The following is a 22,726-nucleotide window of genomic DNA, read 5'->3' as shown; positions in this document are numbered from 1 at the left end:
ATAATTATCTATGACAGAGAATTATACATATAAAAAATAGTATTGCCATATGGCCAAGCATAGACAGCTATGCGTGATGTGGTGACACATGCTTGTTTCTTAGGTCCAATTACTATAAATTGGTGCCTATGTTCAACAGTGTTTCATGTACTAGTTCAACATTTATAGTCATCAAACAAATATAGTTTTCATCTCCAATATCTCTTTTTGAGTAATTGAGATGGCTAGTCAAAAGGTTCTATTATGTTTCGCTTTACAATTGATTTTCGTACTCTCTGTCCTTGATCACCACAATGCAAACGCTCAGGGCTTGACAGTTGGGTTCTACAAGAAATCATGCCCAAAAGCAGAGGCTATTGTAACGAAAATCATAGAACAAACTATGGCAGTAGCACCATCACTTGGAGCCCCTTTGATGAGAATGCATTTTCATGATTGTTTTGTTAGGGTAAGTAGAGTAATCTTTATTGATATATATTTATTTATATTTTTAGCAAGCTTATATATTAATTAATTATATATTCTTCTACTGCAGGGTTGTGAGGGTTCAGTACTGTTGAATTCCGCCACTAACCAGTCTGAGAAATTTGCCGTACCCAATCTTAGCCTTCGGGGGTTCCAAATTATTGATAAAATTAAGGTTGCATTGGAAAAGGAGTGCCCTGGAGTGGTTTCGTGCGCCGATGTGTTGGCCCTAGCGGCCAGGGATTCAGTGGCTGCGGTAAGAATTTTGTCATTTCATTCTCTCCGTACATATATATATATATGCATCTCATATATTTCGTACGTAATGATCATATATAAGAAAGTAATAAAATGGGGTGATATACATTTCAGTTGAATGGACCAACCTGGGAAGTTGAAACTGGAAGAAGAGACGGAAGAGTTTCAAATTCTACTGAGGCCCTCTTACAACTACCCCCACCTTTTCTAAACATCACTGCGCTCAAAACTTCCTTTTTAAGCAGAGGATTAAGCGTAAAAGACTTAGCAGTGCTCTCAGGTACCACTACTAATATAGTAATATTCAATAATATTCGTACATTGTATATATATAGATTCAATAATACATAATTACTATGTATGGCGCTTCTATTAATTAAGGTGGACACACCATTGGAACTTCACACTGCACTGCCTTCAACAACCGTCTGTACAACTTCACCGGAAAGGGTGACACCGACCCGACCTTGGATTCGGAGTACATTGATAGACTTAAGATGAAGTGCAAGCCTGCTGACCAGACCACATTGGTGGAGATGGACCCAGGAAGTTTCAAAACTTTTGATGTCAAATACTTCGACCTCGTCGCCAAGAGAAGGGGTCTCTTCTCATCTGACTCTGCGCTTCTCGACGACAGTGAGACTAAAGCTTACGTTTTGAGTCACGCCACAGGCTCCGGGACATCCTCTTTCTTCAAGGACTTCGGAGTGTCCATGGTCAACATGGGAAGGATTGGAGTTCTCACCGGTTCAGCTGGTGAAATCAGGAAGGTCTGCTCCGCGGTTAACTAATTATTAAGCCACTTCCAGCATTTGGTTTAATTAATTTGAACTACTTAAAAACCTTAGCTTGGGAGTTTGGTCAAGTACAAGCGGCTGATCTGCTTAGGTTGCGATAAAGAATTGCATCTTCTCTGCTCTCAGTTTTTTTGTTTTCTTAAATTTTTTCAAAAATAAGTTCGTTTATTGGTGTATTTTTATTTGGAGGTTTGAAATGGACCATGGGAGTTTTCACATCTTGTGAGGCGTTTAAATTCGGTTCCTGAACAATAATATTGATTTGTACTACTTCACCAGCTTTTCTTGAATGATCTATGTATTGATTCAATATGGAGATAAATGTGTTTTATAATTGATTGATTGATTAATTTATTTTATTTTTTTTAGAAAAAATAAATCCAAATGTTTGATGCTGTGTAGTTCGAATAAAATTGATGTCACTAAGAGTCTAGTAATTGTTTAATTATTAAACATCTAACTAATAAGGCTGCTCGTTATAATTATTACTTGTTGTTATCCTGATCTACCGCGTTGCTGTGTGACTTATCGGAGGAGATTGCTTATCGGGACTTTTTTAAGATGAAAATGTTGGTGATTATCGTCACCAGATTTCCAATTTTTCCGTGGTGGATTATTGGTTTATTCAAGAGAAAAATTGATTTAAAACCCGTATCTAGAGATGAAACTTTAGCACCATAAATAATCAACCAATTATTTTGGCAATTTTGCATGTTACTCGATAAAACTAACTATAGTTGACACATAAATAAAGTGTAGATAGATCCACTGAATTTGTACGTAATTATTGTATCAATAAATTATTTATTTTGCTGTTTGTTGGGCACCAGTGCCAACTATATGTGGTATTTTTATGTGTCAATTTTGTTATTAATAAAAATTTTCATTAGTAAATAAAACTTTTATTAGCATTACACGTTGACCCCTCTCCTCTATCCTTTTTTTTCCTCTTTCTCTCTCTTCTTTGATCCTTCAACCGGAACAATTCTCTGACCTCTCTTAATTGTCATTTTCAAAGAAAAACTCACCAAAAAAAAAAAAAAAAAATCACCCAAAAGCTTGCATTTTAAGCCAAAAATTAACTTCATTCTTGCAATTTTCAAAGATTTTTTTTTTCATTCTTCACTGACATTTTCGAAGGAAAAAACTTATTCCTCTTTGATAATTAAAAAAAAAAACTTAGTAATTCTTCATTTTTATTTTCAAAGTAAAAAAAGCTTCATTGTTAACGACCAATTATAATGAAAAAAATCTCATCAAAATTTTAAAAATAACAGTTAAATAAAAAAAAAACAAGGAGACCGAGGTCCATCAATTCTATCTCTCTTTTTTTTTTTTTTTCTAGTGATTTTTCCATCAATTTTCTTTGAAACGTAAAACTGTGATGGTAAAATAAAATTCTGGAGAGGAAAGAAGATGAGAGAGAGAGAGGACAGGGTCAACGTGCAGTTTTGATTAAAAAAATTATTTAATAATTTGAGACTGGATTATAATTTAAATACTAAAATAATAATAAAAATGACACGTATATAGATTCTATAGGTCAATTTCTCAACCTAAATCTTCACTTGTGATGGCCTAAGTTCCCAACTTAGTCAGCTAATCAACACACACAAAACAATACCCACTCACGAATCACAGTTCACACACAAACACACAATGACACACAGTCCTATCAAGTAAACATGAACACACACAACATACGGGAACCCTTTCCCAAGCTTGCATCGTACGACATCCCACCCTTGATGCCTGATGCTCAAGCATAATCAAATATAACAACATGGTGCGGTTGACATCCCCAGCCGCTTAGGAATCTTGCTGGACCAACCAGCATGTTACACATACACAATACAAGCGAATTCTACCATCAGCCGCCACGTATTGCAAGGCTTTGACTAAGACACCTTTGACATTTGTTCCCCAACAGATGCGAGAACATCACGTGGAGTCATCTAGATGATCACTAGTAACCGTTGGTAACCGTCTGCTCTCATCCGCCCACGTGTGCCTGATGTGCATGTGTGTGCCCACGTGCACTGCATATATGCCCTTATAAAACCTAATTTCTTATGTAATTCATTCATTATCAATAAATTAGTAGAAATCATTTTGTTCAATCAAATTACGTTGTTTACATAATTTATTACATGATTAATTATTATTAATACAAATGTTTACAAAATCCTGAACATATGTATAATTACAATTATAGTGACTCGGTCACATTGGATTACAATTGTAATTATATGTTCAAAAATATTTTGTTCTAAGATTAAATCAGTACATTTAATTTTTACTTATTAGGTAATTGACGATAATATCTACTTACACATCTGGTGTGATGTCATATCCAGGACATTGACCAAGTAGATAAGATCAGATGTATTTTGTTACATTAATTGGACTGGACCGATATTTATTATTGACAAGATAAGTAAGTATCATTATTATCTAATCTAATCATATCACAACATTGACCATAGTTCAATTCAATCTTAATTCTGAGTGATTAATGTTCTACTAATTGTATTATTCAAGTCTTTTGATTTGTTCATTACCAGCTTACCCTACGGACTAGCTCATATTTACATATTGGAGATTTGATAGCATAATTGAGTGAGATTATTTATCATAGATATGAAATCTATAGCTTCTGTTTAATATGTAAAACGATGATTTCCTTATAGCTTGGTTCAAGTGTTAAATGATATAGTACTCATTTCTGTAATTAAATTTATGGAAATATCATTTACAAGGAACTTAGTGGGAGTTGAGGATAAAATATCAATGAGAGATAAAACGGCATTTTGCACCGGTCTCATTAGTAAATCATTTATAGAGGATTGAATAATGATTATGGTTATAACGATGGATAACGTATTTACATTTGGTATAAAGCGTTCTATGAATTCAAGAATGCAATTCCTAGTCTATAGTAGAGTCAATAGGAATTAATAAGGTAGTGAGTTTATTTATAACACTCACAGTAACTTATTAGAGCTTGAGTTCATGGATCCATGGTCCCCATGTCATATCTTATCAAAATGAACCTAGTAGTCTTGAATAATTAATTACAAAAATATCATATTGACTAGGTAAATGAAAATAAATAATGTTAAATTATTTATTGATATTTTGTGAGAAAAAGAAATAGAAGAAATTTTGAGGTTTTTTTTTTTTGCAAAGTCTGAAAATGAGAGTATTATAGCCAATTATGACAAGTTTGTTAATATTAATAAATTGGTATTAATATTAATAAAATGAATTAAATAAATGTCCAAATTATAATTGGTTAATTTTGACAAGTATTTAATTAATTATAATTATTAAATAATAAAAATAAAATCGGTAACTAAAACATATTTTATGTTCTAGCTAATTGCCTATATATACTAGGTTATAGAATGTATTAAAAAAGATGAATTTGACAAGGTCAAATTCACTACTAATATTCTATACCTAGCCACCCACTCTCTCTTTGTTTTCTCTCTAGGAATTCTCTTCTCATGTGTTGAGACTTACCCACACTAGGTTGTTTTAGAGAAAGACTTGGAAGACTGTGGTCTTGTTTCAACAAGGACAAAATGTTAGGGAATCCAAATGGTGTAGCTATTGTTCTGCTACGCATCTCGTACTCTAACAAGGACAAAATGTTAGTTATGTAATCTAACAATGACATATTCTATACCTAGCATTCAACAAGGACAAAATGTTGGGGAATCCAAATGATGTAGTCATTGTTCCACTACGCATCTCGTACTGTAGTGGTTTTATTGTTGTATTTATGAATCTCGGTATGAAAATCACTTCTATGCATGTATTTATATTTTCTATTGTATGTTATTTTGTGCAACAGGGAGTATGCATATAGACTTATATGTCATATATATTTGTTGCAATGAAATATATATTCATTGAAAAAATTTATAATGTCATACAGTCTAGAAGATTAAACAGTTTGAAGAAAAGTCAATCCATGCACATCCTTATTGATTGTATGGCATACATGGATCATGGACACTCATTGAAAGATGGACAACAAACTTACAATATATATATTATTAATATTTTCATCAATATGATGCACAACTAGTAAACAAAAACAAACAAAGGAATATTCCTATTAGGATTTGCAATAGTAGAGACATTGAGAATAATCATACTTCTTAGAAATGGTTAATGCTTAAATTGAAAGACACTTATATGGTGAAAAAGAAAGACAATATATAATTGCATGATCAAGTATCCAAAAAATAAATAGTTACATAAAAAAGAGCAGGATGAAGCATGAAAATAATATAACTAGTATATTTACTAAGTTCGAGTGGTACAAAGATGACAAGTTCATCTTGGCAACTCAGGCAAAACAAATTTTCTATCTTGATGATTTGAAAAATGACCGGGAACGGAAAATTGTTGAAGAAGTACATCATAGAAATGTGTGGGATATCCCAGCAGCTGATGAACAGTTGGAGCCCATTGAAATAGATGTTATGCATGAATAAATATCATCTGATTTCCAATTGTTTGTCGATCTTGGTCCGTTGCCAGAAATCAATTTTTGCTGTAGAGTTCAACTGACATATATTGCAATGTAGATACTCCTGTTGATCAAGAGGAAGAGGAAATGGTTGATGAAGATGAAGAGGAAATATTCGATGAAGAGGAAGAGGAAGAGGAAGAAGAAATGATAGACTTAGAAGAAGATAATGTAGAAGAAAATGAAAATGTTAGTGATAATGAGTATTATAGTGATGATTAAGTTGTAGTTTTTGCATTCAAAGATTGTTTGCACTTATTATTTATGCATTTTTATATTATTTATTTTTATGTTTATTTGTCAACATTTTATTATATGCACACATATATGTCATTCTATTTAAATTTATTAGATATGTCTTCTGCGGAAATGCGACATCACGGAGGTGATGGCGGGGCAGATCCTCCTTGAGATCCAACACATATAGAGGCTAACTGTGAGAGAGGTAATTCATGCATTATCCACTGTATTTATTCATAAATTAACCTTATAACTATAGAGGTATAATTTAATATTATGCACTTGTAAAACAATAGTGCCTGCAATAAAAAGGCGTTGCATCAATAAAGGGATATCAACCCGAGAGGCAAGGGCTGCCTTAGGTAAACCATTACCCCTTGAGTGGGATGTTCGAGGAAAGACGTACAAGGAAATTGTTGAATATTCTCACCATTTGTCTCGGGAGACCAGCCTTCTCATTCGACAATATGTTGATCTCGACTACGATCGATGGGATAAAGTACCAAAGGAAGTTAGGGATCGAATACTTCCTCGTCTACAGGTAATTTATTTCTTACTTTTTTGTATTTTGTTGAATTTAATATTAAAATTGAGTAATTAACTTAATTTATTTTAATTTAGGATGATTTATTCGATATTGGTCTCACTCGATATGGGGCAGAGCACCGAAGTGGCATTCTTCTCGGCATTCAACGATCTTGCGCTGATCGTTACTCAGAATGGAAGAATGATTTATCTACTCACATAAAGAAGCACGGCCGGAGGCATGCTCCCGATGGTTTGGTAGAAGAAAAATGGAAGAAGGCGCTTGATTATTTTGATTAATTTAGTTCTGTTAATATAACTATATTTATGAACACAATGTCATTTTGTAGAGGCGCTTTGAGATTAACGCTGTGAATCGAGCAAAAAAAACAAAATAGCTTCTAAGGATTGCAGTCTACGCCAGCTCTTTGTTGTAAGAAGATTTTTTTTTTTTTTTTGTTAAATTTAAAAATTTTCATATATTTTTATTAACTTTCTCAATATTTTTTGTATTTTAGCGCGATATGAAAACTGTCAATCTCTTAGGCGTCCCAGAAACTGGGATGAATACCAAATATAAAGAAGAGAGGAGTTGGGTCAATCAAGTAGCGCATGATAACTATGTAAGTAATTGTATATATTTTATATTTTTCTTACTTTGCTTGTAAATTTGTAATAGTTATATTAAAAATTCAATAATACATGAAAAGTTGATGGAGGCATGTCACACTCAACAAACACAATCTTCTACGACTACCTCCAGTGTGAGTACTGCCACAATAGAGGAGGACGACATTGCCCTTGTTGAGATAGTCTTTGGATGCCGTCGGGGCCATCAGGTAGGACTTGGTCGCAGGATTCGCTCGAGGGTGGAACGCGAAGTGACTGACACAATTCAACCACCGTCACCGCCCCCTACCGCACAAGAGATGTGGGATGTGGTCCAACGTCTCCGAATCATTGCGGAGTACATGGCTAGGCTTGGTGGAGGCTCAGGGTCTGGATCTTCTCAGCCAGGTGATGGTCAGGATCCGAAAACTACTACTCAATAGGATTACTTTATGTATTTTGACTGTTGGAGAACATTATTTATGACTTTATACTTTATGTAATTTGACTTTAGGAAAATATTATTTATGATATTCTACTTTATTTATTTAGACTTGACTTTACTTTATTAGAACATTATATGTATAAAATTTTATGATTATTAAATTTAATTAGTGATTTATTTATGTTTCAATAAAAAAGATAAAATAAATATATAATAATTATAGCAAAAATGCAAATTAAATAAAAAATATGTCCCTCTAGTGACGAAATTTGAGGGCTCCAGCGACGACATCAGGGCAAAGTCGTCGTTAGAGGCAGTGCAAATACGGTGAAAGAAAGCCCTCTAGTGACGAAATATGATGGACTCCAGCGACGACAAATGTTCTCGCTAGAAGCTCTAGCGGCAAAATTTCCTGAGTCGTCGCTAATAACAAATATTTAGTGACCAAACTCCAATGACAACATATAGCGACAATTTGGTTGTTGCTAAATCCTCTAGCGAGGACAACGGTGCCTCTAGCGACGAAAAAAGCCATTGCTAATGCCCCTGATTGTTGTAGTGGCTGGATTACAACATGGGATATTTTAAAAGCTACATGTCTTATCTAGGCAAAATTAAGCATCGAATAGCTGACCATATTTTCTTAATGATGATATGATAAATGGGCAAGAATATTAAGCTCAAAATAAACTTTATTAAACCTTTTAATATTGTAGAATTATTAGCAATACAGAAACAGAATTTAAAAAACAAAAATAATTAGCAACACATTAGTTGAATGCTTAAGCCTTAAATGCATGGTTTAAAAACTGTATTGATGAAAATATTAATAATTATAAATCAATAAATAAAGAGGCATCGACATATATACACATCTGTCAATACAACAAAAGAAACGTTGCTTTTTATAAAGATAAATAATGAAGATTGAAGGTAAAATATATATTTTTTTATTTATAATAATTGAAATAACTCATTATAAAACAAAATACGTCATTTTTTTTTATTTGCGAATAGAAATATCAGAACCTAGTTATGTACAAGGTACGTATATGATGCAAACAAATCCCTTATATAGATTTACAAACCAAACACCATCGTGAACAGTTACAAACCTCCTACAATCAAGGGCGCAAATGGATATATAAAGGAGAAGAGGGAAAAGTTGCTTTTGAAACAAGAAATGAAATCTGTTAAAAAAACCTTCATTTTTATAATAATTAAATAAAGGTACATAATATATTTGTTGTGGGTGATTCTTCGGTGCACCTTAACTTTGGGTGTATCATTGTAGCTTTCTCCTATTTCCAGTACCTGAATGATTTTTCAATTTATTTTTTGAATGATCGTGTGCATTATAATTTTTTAGAACATCTTTTAAAATTTTAAGAAATTTTGAATAATTTATAATGTTGAAAACAGAGTTCAAATGAATTACTATCTACGCACATAAAAGTAAATAATCACGCATTTAATAAACTATTTAAGTTAAATAATTATAATAATGTACATGATCATACAAAAATTACATCAAAGTACCAAAATCGTAAAGGAGTCTACTAATACACCTTAAAATAGAGTGTCTATTGTAGAATTTCCCTCTGTTATATTATCTATTTCTTGGCGTAAATTTTGCAAGAAAAAACCTCAATTAGGGCCGGCTCAGAGAGAGGGCAATTATGTTGGCTGCTAATATATATATATATATATATATATATATATCCCTAGTTATTTTTGGCCATGATATGAGGTGTCAATAATTGGGGTCACAAAACACTTGATCTACATTAATTAAAGTAAGAAGTAGCTACCAACAGATATAATTGGTTGCACAATCTACATTAATTAAAGTAAGAAGTAGCTACCAAGAGATGTAATTTGCACACTATTATTAATTAATAATTTCAAATTAAAATATTTCGTGTTTTCGAACAAGTCCAACAAATAATACTAAAAGAACATGAATTTCGCCTAATTATTAGATGATCATCTATGACAGAGAATTATATATATATATATATATGCACATAAAAAAATAATTGCCATATGGCCAAGCAAAGACAGCTAAGAGTGATGTCGCGACAAATGTTTGTTTATTCGCGCCCATTACTATAAATTGGTGCTTATGTACAACAGTGTTGTCATGTACTAAGCTTATATCATTTTATAGTTATCAAACCCTCTCTATAGTTTCCATCTTTAATTTCTCAGTTTGAGTCAATTAAAATGGCTACTCAAAAGGTTCTATTATGTTTTGCTTTACAATTTGTTTTCGTACTCTCCGTTCTTCACCACACTGCAAACGCTCAGGGCTTGAAAGTTGGTTTCTATAAAAATACATGCCCAAAAGCAGAGGATATTGTAACGCAAATCACATACGAAACAGTGAAAGTAGCACCATCACTGGCAGCCCCTTTGATGAGGATGCATTATCATGATTGTTTTGTTAGGGTAAGAAGAATATTTTTCTTTGATATATGTAATTAATTATATTTTATTTTAGCCTATATACATATATATATATATATATGTATTAATTAATTATGAGCTTTTTACTGCAGGGTTGTGAAGGTTCAGTGCTGTTGAATTCAGCCACTAACCAGTCTGAGAAATTCGCCATTCCGAATTTGAGTCTTCGTGGTTTCCAAATTATTGATAAAATCAAGACTGCACTAGAAAAAGAGTGCCCTCAAGTGGTTTCGTGTGCTGACATAGTGGCCCTTGTTGCCAGGGATTCGGTGGTTGCGGTAAGAATTTTGTAACTAGCATGTAATTCTCTCTCAATATTTATCTATATAAAGTTGTGTGATCAAATTGATGACTTTACAAAAATATTTAATAAATTATTATAACTAATAATAGAGAATTCGGTGTCATTATCATTTGTGTGATCTAATATTGAGTCCTACGGTTAAAGAAATAATAAAGAGCTGCAAGTGTTATACAATATTTAATGATCATATATAATCTACATTATTATTTATAAATCGAATATATTTGAAAATAACAAAATGGAAATACATATATATTTCAGTTGAATGGACCCAGCTGGGAAGTTGAAACCGGAAGAAGAGACGGCAGAGTTTCGAATATAACTGAGGCCCTCTTACAACTAGTTGCACCTTTTGCAAACATTACTGCACTCAAAACTGCCTTTTCAACCAGGGGTTTAAGCGCACAAGACATAGCAGTGCTCTCAGGTACTGCTACTAATTATTTTATTGCACATATATGTCTTAATTTTTTATACTTTAAATTCCTAATAATTATTAATTACTTTGGCGCTAATTCCATTATTTGTGAATAAGGTGCACACACCATTGGAACTTCACACTGCACTGCCTTCAACAACCGTCTGTACAACTTCACCGGAAAAGGTGACACCGACCCGACCTTGGATTCGGAGTACGTTGCCAAACTGAAGATGAAGTGCAAGCCTGCTGACCAGACCACATTGGTGGAGATGGACCCAGGAAGTTTCAAAACATTTGATGTCAAATACTTCGACCTCGTCGCCAAGAGAAGGGGCCTCTTCTCATCTGACTCTGCGCTTCTCGACGACAGTGAGACTAAAGCTTACGTTTTGAGTCACGCCACAGGCTCCGGGACATCCTCTTTCTTCAAGGACTTTGGTGTTTCCATGGTCAACATGGGAAGGCTTGGAGTTCTCACCGGTTCAGCTGGTGAAATCAGGAAGGTCTGCACCGCGGTTAACTAATTATTAAGCCATTTCTAGCATTTGGGTTTAATTAGTTATTTTAAGTATACTTAAAAGCCTTAGTTTGGTCGTCAAGGACAAGGGACTCATGATCTTCTTGATCAGTTGAGTTGCAATTAATTCTTGCTCAGAGCTTTGTCAAAAATAAGTTCCGTTTGGTGTAAGGTTTGGAGATTTGAAATGGACCATGGGGGGGTTTCGTATCACGTGAGGCGTTCAAATCCGTTACATGAACAATAAATGATTTGTACTACTTCACTACTAGCTTTTCTTGTATGATCTTAAATATTGATTCATTTTATTGTCAAAAGTGTACTATATTTCTAGTTTGGTCAATATATCATATGTGTAACTTCTTGGCATTAAGTTGTATTAAGTTACTGTTGGAGCAATAAATGTTTTATAAATGATTAATAAGAAACATCCATCTTTTTTTTATAGGGAAAGAAATCCAACCATTGATGCTGTATAATTGGAATAAAATTGATGTCACACGTATTAAACTTCAAATCAAGACAGTACTCATTATTATATTCATTAATTTGTTGCCACGATTGACTACGTCGTTGTGGGTTAACTGGATGAGATTGCTGATTGGGACGTGTAGGGGTTTGTAGTTTTATCTCAATGAAAGTTTGTCCTTACTTTATGAAGTAAAGTTTGTCTAAAATTATCATCATCAAATTTTCAATTTTTATGTGAATATTATTGGTTTATTCAAATGAAGAAATAATGTTTTAAGACCCCTAACTAAAGAAAACTGTAGCACCAGATAATATCAACCAATTATTTTGTATGACTCAACCACGTTATAATGCATATTTAATGTGTATATATATACATATTATATTTTATTATATTATATTAAATAAAAAGTTAGAGCGATCAAGATGGACAGGCTACCAACACAACCCATTTATAACGTGGTATGTTTGATTAGTAGTGTACAAAAGTTAGAGCGATCAATATTATTTGTGCGTAATATGTGGTTTGAGATTTTTACTATACACAGGGTTAACTATATTAATTAAATAAACTTTAAATGTTTCTAACGTCTCATCAAGTTTGTAGAGTTTGTTTTATATAGATGTATATTAATTGTGTATTTGAATTTTAATAGTTTTATAAATTTATTTTTTATGTATTTATCCTTTTAGTTCTTTTGTATTTACGACCAAAGAAATCGAATAAATTTCAAACACATACAATGAATTAAGTAAATAAAATATAAATTTGAGTTTTAGTTTTAGTACGATCATACAGATTTGTTGATTGGGAATCACACCGACTTATTAGTTATTAAACATAGCTCTTTGTATTGGTTATAATTTTTCTATTAAAAAAATAGTGAAATTCAGTGATATAATTTATATATATATATATGTACACGTCTACGTCGACTAAATTGAATATGGCGATGTGGACCTGCATTATATATAAGTGTGGATCTGGTGGCAAATATTAGTCAGTTTGTGCTCATTGCTGATGATTGGAGTAAAAAGTCTCCCTCGTCCATTCTGAGATCGGTGGACGTGAACCAAAACGCCTTAATTATATTATTAGTTCAAAATGAATCGAAAGAACCGTTCAGTTAAAAAAAATATTATATAAGATTAACAAATAATATAAATATATACATAAGCCTTTTCCATTTACAAAATAAATAATAAAAAAAAAGGACGAGATTGATGTAGATGTAGATGTGTACGTAGTAATTATACTTATCTTATATACACACCACACGTTGATCATTTAAATTTAGAGATAAGATGTAGCTGTTTGAGTATATTACGGGAATATTGTATTCATTTATATTAAAGATTGTAATCCCGTAATATACTCTAACTCTACTGGATAATTTCATAAGTACTGTCATGACCTATATATGCTGATATATATCTTCTAATATTTTACGTAAACATATCTATACTAGTTATTATCTTTAATCAATGGATATTTTTAATAATTTTATACATAAATAAGCTGTAATTTTAATTTTTTTTTATATAACAATATATAATATAATTACAAAGCATTTCTTATAAATTTTCAAAAAATTCTAAATAATTTAATATATCCAAAACAATATTAAAATACCTATTACACCCGTGATTTTTTCAATATATTGTAGACCATTATGTAAAAAAAAATTATAACTTCAAATATTAAAAATACATATTGAATAATAAATTACGAAAACGTCAAGAAATGCAGCAAGCAGGCCTTGATTAATTAATTATAAATCACGTACGTAGGTTTTAACTATAAAAACTGCATGTAGAGGGGACACTTTTTCTTCTATATCGTGTCAAATTATTGGTTTGCTTCTTTGAAATTATTAAGTTTCTGTGTATCTACTATTTTCTGAACTTAGACTATACTACTCGAGAAGTCAAATATATACATACGTTAATTGCAAGTAAAAGATCGATTACGTACGAAACATGATTTCGTCGATTAAGGTAAATTACTTCTCTTCATAGAAAATTTTGTTAATAATAATAATAATAATAATAGCAACTTATTAGTAATTTATTTAGCTAAAAGACACACACAGGGGGACCTCCATGTGACCATATAAATTAGTTGGTGCGTGGCTGGAGGGGATCAATCAATCTATAGCTATACATATATAAATTTTTATATATTATATATATGGGTTCCAAATACATGCACGTCCAAAGTATTTATTATTATACTGTTTCCCTTAAATAATTTAATAACATTATTTGCATGACTTTGTTAATTTTGTGTGATGATGATAAATTTGATTGTCAACCAGAAGGAAATAATTAATTACTAGCAGCTAGTCCCACGCAGCGAAAGTGGCCAATAATTAATGGATATATTTGTAATTGACTGTACCTACAAGACAAAATATTTATCTCATCATCGTCTTCTTTATTAAATTAATATATGGTATATCACCAAACAATAATTCCAATTATTCTATTAATAATTAACAAATTACTTCTTGATTGCCAGCGATTATTATTTCATAAAACTTTTTTTAATATTATATTGCTCCATCATCGATCTGATTATAAAACAAAAGGATTAATTCATAGAGGAACCGACATCAGCGACACATTTTTTTTAATTAACATCATCTAATTAATAACTACTTAATTATTAGGTACATGGTAACGATATTTTAATATATATATATAGGACAATTTTTCTTTAGGGGTTTCACTTTAAGCTCTACCAGTAGGACTCTTAGTGTTTCTCGACCCGTGAACAGTTTTCGGCGCGATTTTTTTTTTATGACTGTGTATATTGTATCTATTTAGAGCATCCTGCAAATTTTTAGAAAATTTCGAATAGTTTACAGTATCGAAAACTAGGTTCAAACATGTTGTTTTCCACGCACATAAAAAAAATTAGTCACGCGTGCAATAACATGTTTGAACCTAGTTTTCGGTACTATAAACTATTCAGAATTTTCTGAAAATTTGCAGTGTGCTCTAAATAGCTACAATATACACGGTCATAAAAAAAAAATCGCGGCGAAAACTGTTCACGAGTTGTAAACACTGAGAGCCCTACCGATAGAGCTTAAAGTGAAACATTTATAGGAGAATTCCCCGATATATATATATATATATATATATGGAAGACTTCTCAATGGTCACTACCCATGAATGAGTACTAACAATTATGATGATGTGGCAATATAGTGACTTGGTATAGCAAGTCACCAACAAGTAATTTTTTTTCTACATTAATTTCGAATTTTTTTTATTATTATTTTTTTGGCCATAAGCAATGGTGATTCCAACCAATGAGAGACAAACTATATTTAGAAATTGACATGCATTCAAAAAATGAAAAATTTACAAAATTAGATTTTCATAATCAGTACACATGTTTTTCTAAAGAAAAAAAAAACTCGATTGTTCATATTGTTGTTCTTCATTCAAAGTTAAAAATAAATAGAAAAATGAAAAAAATTATATTGAAGATCAAAATATTTTATAGAGAACAAAGTAAGAAAAAAAATCATAAAAGAGAGTGGGAGTAGAATATTTTTTGTTATGTCTTGGACAACAAGGGCATGAAACTTCTCAAAGATCTCAATTTTACAATGAGAATATCAATGGTGACTATGCTGGGCTCAACCAACATGAAGATCTTGAATATAAATTTCAATATTTAAATATATTTTTATTTAAATTAAATACAATATTAATGTTATTTGGAATAAATTTTGGTTAATTTCCAATGTAATAATTTTAATATTAATTCATTGAAATTATATTTTATATTAAATAAAATATTTGGAATAAATTTGGTATATATCACTAAAAGATTGTTACATCATTTTTATTAATTTTACTAATTAAAAAACAAAAAAAATCTTAATAAATTCGTGCATTTCAAAATTAGTGTGACTTTTTTTTTAAAGAGAATTAGGAGAATTAGTGTGACAATTTGATGGTCTAATTTATAGCCACCCCATTCATTTTCAATATATAATAATAATTTCCTATTATCATTACTCTTTAGTTATTTCATTTTTTCAATTTAATAATTAAATAATAAATCTTCTTCTTAATGATCACACTAATTTTGAAATTAGTGTGTAGTGAGAAAATTATATTTTAAATTCACAACCTCAATCTTCTTTTTAGTTAATAATTTCTTTTGTAAATGCTAAAATCTATTTACTTTTGTATTCGAAATTAGTGCGTAGTGATATCAATTTTATTAAAATTGCTCATTTTTTTAATTTAATAATTAAAAAATATGAATTTTTCTTAATTATTATATTAATTTCCAAATTAGTGTGTACACATTATTATTTATTAAGAACTTCTATTACCAAATTATTGTATCATAAAGCATTTAAAAATTACATATTCAATCACTAATTCATGTATTAAAATTACAAAATCAAAATGAAATGAATAAATTTATTGAAATTTCCCCCTAAATTTCAAAATTACTTGTAAGAAGATATGAAAGTATTATTTGCATTAATTTAATAATAAGTGTTAATAATTTATAAGTGTATCATATTTGGAAAAATAGGATCACTAATTTAGAAACTTAACAAACAAAATAGTTATATCTTCTAAAAATGACAAAAAAATATTTTATATTTAATTGGAGAAATATATTCTGTTTAAAATAAAAATTAGTGTATAAATTGAAATTTTGAATTCACAACCACTCAAATTATGTATTTTATAACTATATATTAAACTTAATACCTAATATTTATTATTTATATTTGTATACGTAGATCCTAATATTTCTTACATTAATATTACAATTTTGGTAAATACCTAAGTTTAATGATAGTTTTTTTTTAATTAATGTGAAATAGTGAGGTAGTCTAAATTTTTATAAGGATGAGTTTAATAGATATATTTTTACACACATTTATACATTAGCCTTTTAACATTAGATATTTCTTGATCTAATGGTCAAGATTATAGCACATATTAGTATTTGTTGACCGTTGATTTGGTCAACGACACGGAGTCTAATAAAACGATAGAAATTAGATGAATTCAAGTTAAGAAGATAAATGACATAATGATTTAGAGTGGTTCAGCCCCAAGTGTTGGTAATGACCTACATCCACTTAGTGTTCTTATTACTGTAATAAGAACCTGCGATCAGTAAACAATGGTTTACCAAGTTTCACAAGCTCAGTAATAGATACAAGGAATTGTGTAAAAACAATAACTTTCTTTCTTGGTTCAAAGATCTCTCACATGAGCCATTTGAGTCTTCTTTATAGGCTCAAGAATCTTTCTATGGGTCGATGGGCATTGATTACATTTAATACAAACAAATCTGAATAATAATGGAAATTACATTTTTTACATAAATGCAAGATCAAATATATGATATACTGCGACTAGCTCTGGTCGCCTATGAAACATGCCCTCTGCAATACGAATTCTTCTTTGTTCGATGGTCGACCAGAATGTAACCACTTAAATAGTCACGCGCATCCCACGTGCGTACTAATCCGGCCACGTCAGCAAGTAAATCTTTTTTGGGTAAACAGTATTAATTAGAAAAAATAAAACCTAATAACTTCAAAAAAGATAAAATTAGTAAGCAAATATTAATTAACAACAAATATATATATATGACAAAAATAATATTTTCAAAAGCATGAAAGGAAATAAGAAAAAAGCTGAAAGAATGGAGCTAATTTTTAAAATTTTAAAAGAAGTAATTATTATCAAAACTTATATTACAGTATTAGTAATAAATATATTGTCTATTTTTTATAACTCATATATTATTCATATATGTGAATATAGTATGCAAAATGTTAACATTTAATTATTATTATTATTATTATTTAAGCATTGATACACACATATTTTAATAATAGTGTTTAGATATTAATATTTGTACATCAATTCTATTAACGAAAAAACATGGACGGTAAAATTTTTTTTCATATTTATAAAAAGTGTTATTATAAATTTATTTGAAATCCTATTCATAACCTTTTCATTCAAATATAAGTGTATATAAATGGAATTTTATTGTTATTAATACATGCCTTAATTTCAGCCATTAAATTAAGTTTTATCTAATTTCAACCATGAACTTTTCCAAATGAGATGATGAAATTATTGGTTATTGATAGGAGAAACATCAAAGGGTAGCATATGTCTCATCACCACTCCTTTCGATATTGGTCTTTTTAAGTGGAGACTCTACTTCGTGTCATTTCACATATCATGTTGACACATTTCAAACTACGTCACCATCATTGGAACGAGAAGGTGGAGAGTTATTAATATGTTGAATGAGAAATGTTATTAATAGACACGGTCGATGATTGTGGAAGAAACTTTTTTTTTTTTGTAAAATAGATTATTTCGGTATTGTATTGTGTTATATGTGATGATTGTACAATTTTTATAGAATGGAACCATACATGAAAAAAAAAACAGCCACTAAATAATTTATTCAATTGTAATTTCCAAATAAATCAAGTAGCTACCCATTTTAATTACAAGCATTTTTTATTACTTGTAAAAAAAACACACAATATTGGCTATTATTTGCAAGTTTTGGCCATTAATGTGTAATATGGTAACTTTCAAAAAACATAAATTTTTTTATTATATTTATGTATTAATGCCAAATGTTATTCTATGACATGTGTAATGACGATGAAATTATGTATATCATAGTGTGTGTGCCATTTTATTTTATGAAAATATTAGTCCTAATTATAACATAAATTATAAATATTAATGTTATTTGATAGTCATTTTTTTAACAAACATAACATTAATGTTATTACATATAGTTATGAAATTGGTTTTATATTATCTATAATATATTGCATGTGACATTTATTTTTTGAAAATATTATTCATAATAATAATATAAAAAATTAAATATTAAAATTTATGTTATTTTATACTATTTCTTTTAAATAATAACATTAATGTTGTTAAATATAGTTATGAAATTAAGTTTATATTATCAATAATATAGTATGTGTGACATTTATTTTATGAAAACATCAGTCATAATTATAATATAAGAAATTAAATATTTGATACTAGTTTTTTTAACCAAATACGACATTAATGTTGTTACATATAGTTTTGAAATTGAGTTTATACCGTCTATAACATAGTATGTGTGTTTGCTAAATTTAAAATACCATATTATGTGTGATATTTAAATTTGTAGTCCAAATTTTAGTATTGTAATGCTTAACAAAATCACTCTTATAACCTTTTTGAACGTATAGGTGAACTTCGAGACTGTAGTAGTAGGAATGGTGGCCTCGGTGACAAGAGATCGATTAAGTCCCACACAATACAAATCATACCACTGGTGACTGGGACTGTGTTGGGTCAAAGTGTTAGAATAGTGACTTTAATAAGTCACATATATGGATTTCATACTTCTGCATCATCTCGCACAAAATAGACCTATTGGATACAAAATAAACAGTTCGATTGAGGTCTTGTCCCACATACTACAATCGTACCACTATTAAGAAATTGTACCTATACGGGTAAAATGGTACAACTTAGATGTAACACTTCAATATTATCTTGAACAAAATAAAAATATTGGAGACAAAATAAAACGTTCGATTGAGCTCCCGTAAGTGAGATCACCAATCATACCAATAATACCTCGATCGAGCTCTTGTCAACCAGACCATCATTTGTACTGCTAGTCTTAGAGTTCACTTAAATGTTTGAAATGGATATAATAGTGTAATATAGTATTTTAAATTTATCAAACACACATATTATGGTATACATAATATAAAGTTGATTTAATAAATATTATATATTTTTTAAAATAATAATAACATATTTAATTTTTTTATATTATTATTTTCACTAATATTTTCGAAAATAAATGTCACACATATTATAATATAAGCTCAATTTTATAACTATATTTAACAACATTAATGTCATATTATGTACTATAAAAAAATAATTTTTTTATTATGTTTAAGACTATTATTTTGATAAAATAAATATCACACATACTACAATATAACTAATATATTGTAGTATTAAAATTCACAATTATATGTAACAACATAAATATCATTTATCAAATAACAAAAATATTTAATTTATTAATTATATATATATGATTAAAGTTATTATAAAATCAATGTCACACTGGTGTAGACAATATAAACTCATATGTAACAATTTTATGGAATATTTGCAACAACAAAAAAAAGAGTATGAAATAACATAAATTGTAATAACACATAGTACTTGATTAATTTGGAAAGTTACAATTGCATTATTTATATATTATGTCTTTATTTTTTTAATAATTAAATTGTTTTATTATTCTATGCAATAAATACTTCACGATCTCTCCAAAAAAAAAAACAAACACACACACCCACACAAAACTGAGATTCTATATTATTTTACTCAAAAAAAAAAAAAAAACAAGTTTCATCCACAATCACCAACTATGTCTATGATCAACATTTCTGATACAACCTATTCTAAAAATAAGAAACCTCTCCATCTTCTTAGTCCACTAATCGTGATAGAGTTCGTGATGTGTTACTCTGTGACATGTGTAATGACGATGAAGTAGAGCCTCATCGAAGAAGATAAAGATTGAACCAATTAGTGATGATGAGAAAGATGTCAAGCCGTGTGATGTTTCTCCTGGTGCGACCTAGAATTTATTCTCTTTTTTTTAAAGATTTTGATAACAGTATCAATCATATGATTGAAATGAATAAGTTCATAGATGGACTTTTTGAAGAGGTTGCAAAGTTTTCCACAATTAATTATTTTAATATATTTTTTATGAGTTTAATTGTGTTTTGTTAGCATATGTTTCATTATTGTTTGGTGTTATTTAGAATATTACATCAATTTAAATTATGCTTTTGTTTAAATAATCCATATTAATGGAAGCTTAATTTTTTTTCCTATTTGGCCCCTTTATTTTAATAGTTTTCTTATTAGATAAATTATTACGACACTAACACTGCGATCTTATAAACAAATTCGAGCATATGTTCTTTTCTTATAAATTTTTTTTAAGTTATGGTGTTATTAAAAATAATGTCAACTAAAAAACGTAATTAATTCGTTTTTGAAAAAAAAACTGTAATTACTTTTCAATGAATAACCTCTATTAAATAAATTGATTAAAGATGTAAAAAAAACATTATTGCTTTTATATATGGAAACAATAGAATTACAATTTTGTAATATTAAATAGACCCAAACAACCCATGACATTAGATCTCAATCAATGTAATGGTTAAAAATAAGTTTAAAAATTAATGTAAACAATGGTGTGGATTGTGAAAATTGAATGATGATCATATATGACAATTTTGATAATTATAGTAATTGGTCAAAATCAAAATTCCAATTTAATTGGGATGTCTTTGATCCTCCTCTGCTATTCATTTGGGAAAAAAAAACAATTTCTATTGGCTGATTAAGTTACTTAATTCATGTGTTTCTCATCCAAAATTGTACACAAAATATCTTAAATATTCAGTGCTAATGTAATAATCAAAATATCTTCAATTTTCATATGAAAGACATTGATTTTTCCACTTAATATGGGGATGCAAATAGATATAAGATTCTTGAAGTTATAGGGAAACGAAGTTAAAGAGTAGTTTGCCCAGCTACTGATACACAAAGAAAATAAATAATGTATTCAAGCATCTCTCCTCAGGCCGTCTCTCTCCACTGCTTTTTTCGAACTCACACTGCCAATCAAGACAAGTTTGATGCTTCACAAGTCAAAATGCAATAAGCTTAGTCACCACAAACAAACATGGTGACCAAACAACCTTCTGTGATGGTCGTTAACATGAACACCAATCCATACTACCAATTGCAAACGAAGGTCGATCAGATGACTGCCATATACTCTAAATTGCATGCGCAATCGCAATTTGGCAATAAAGATGATAAAAAATAATAAATAAAGACAATGCATTTCAAAATTTAGTTTAATTAGGTAATATGAATTCCAAAATGATTTTTTTCTTGGAATGGATAAAAGGAATGAAGAAGAAATGAATAATGAATATTAGAATGAATCTTAAATAATTTTTTTTTTAATTTAATAAATATGTGACTACTATGTCATCAGGTAGCCATTTCAAAAAATTTTAAAATTTAAAATTTATTTTTAGAAATATTAATTAACAATTATAAATATCAACCATTGATTTTAATCCAATGGTTAATATTAAAGTAACCATCCATGAGTAGTAACCATTAAAAGTGCATCCATATATATATATAGATTTAAGTCCACTCTCGAGAGTCGTCTTGTTCAAATAAAGTGATATAGATATTATAAAACCGAAAACCACTCATTTGTTTGCTCTTCCTTTAGACGCATGAATTTGTAAAATACTTTTGGTAGAGCGATCTTAAGTATTTTATGTATATATTTATACATATATATAATTGACACACCACTACAAGAAACTAGTTCTTTGCCGGCGTAATTCGTAATTGCGCCGGCAAAAATCACTTTCACCGGCGCAATTCATGAATTGCGCCGGCAAAAATCAAACCCTATGCCGGCGCAATTTAACGCCGGAAAAGATGACTTTTGCCGGCGCAAGTCGGGGTTGCGCCGGCAAAAGT

The 22,726-nt window shown here is 29.7% G+C and overlaps 2 protein-coding genes across 2 annotated transcripts; both read left to right on the top strand.

The window, feature by feature from the left end:
- The first annotated feature begins 220 nt into the window (after positions 1-220).
- LOC133793449 (peroxidase 27-like) lies at positions 221-1,514 on the top strand. The gene is made up of 4 exons (XM_062230808.1): positions 221-448; positions 536-721; positions 838-1,003; positions 1,105-1,514. The coding sequence occupies exons 1-4, from the start codon at positions 221-223 to the stop codon at positions 1,512-1,514; spliced, it is 990 nt and encodes a 329-aa protein (XP_062086792.1).
- An 8,506-nt stretch (positions 1,515-10,020) lies between these two features.
- On the top strand, positions 10,021-12,036 carry LOC133793448 (peroxidase 56-like). The gene is made up of 4 exons (XM_062230807.1): positions 10,021-10,333; positions 10,444-10,629; positions 10,917-11,082; positions 11,191-12,036. The coding sequence occupies exons 1-4, from the start codon at positions 10,109-10,111 to the stop codon at positions 11,598-11,600; spliced, it is 987 nt and encodes a 328-aa protein (XP_062086791.1). The 5' UTR covers positions 10,021-10,108; the 3' UTR covers positions 11,601-12,036.
- Positions 12,037-22,726: the final 10,690 nt, after the last annotated feature.

The sequence above is a fragment of the Humulus lupulus genome, chromosome 8 (genome assembly GCF_963169125.1).
Source record: "Humulus lupulus chromosome 8, drHumLupu1.1, whole genome shotgun sequence".
NCBI classification, from domain to species: Eukaryota; Viridiplantae; Streptophyta; class Magnoliopsida; order Rosales; family Cannabaceae; genus Humulus; species Humulus lupulus.
The sequence above is the reverse complement of the archived record's forward strand: the minus strand, read 5'-3'. Positions and strand labels throughout refer to the sequence as shown.

Coding starts and splice junctions, on each gene's coding strand:
- LOC133793449 (XM_062230808.1), top strand. CDS start 221: ATGGCTAGTCAAAAGGTTCTATTATGTTTCGCTTTACAATTGATTTTC. Junction 722..837: donor CCAGGGATTCAGTGGCTGCG/GTAAGAATTTTG, acceptor TATACATTTCAG/TTGAATGGACCAACCTGGGA. Junction 1,004..1,104: donor AGACTTAGCAGTGCTCTCAG/GTACCACTACTA, acceptor CTATTAATTAAG/GTGGACACACCATTGGAACT.
- LOC133793448 (XM_062230807.1), top strand. CDS start 10,109: ATGGCTACTCAAAAGGTTCTATTATGTTTTGCTTTACAATTTGTTTTC. Junction 10,630..10,916: donor CCAGGGATTCGGTGGTTGCG/GTAAGAATTTTG, acceptor TATATATTTCAG/TTGAATGGACCCAGCTGGGA. Junction 11,083..11,190: donor AGACATAGCAGTGCTCTCAG/GTACTGCTACTA, acceptor TTTGTGAATAAG/GTGCACACACCATTGGAACT.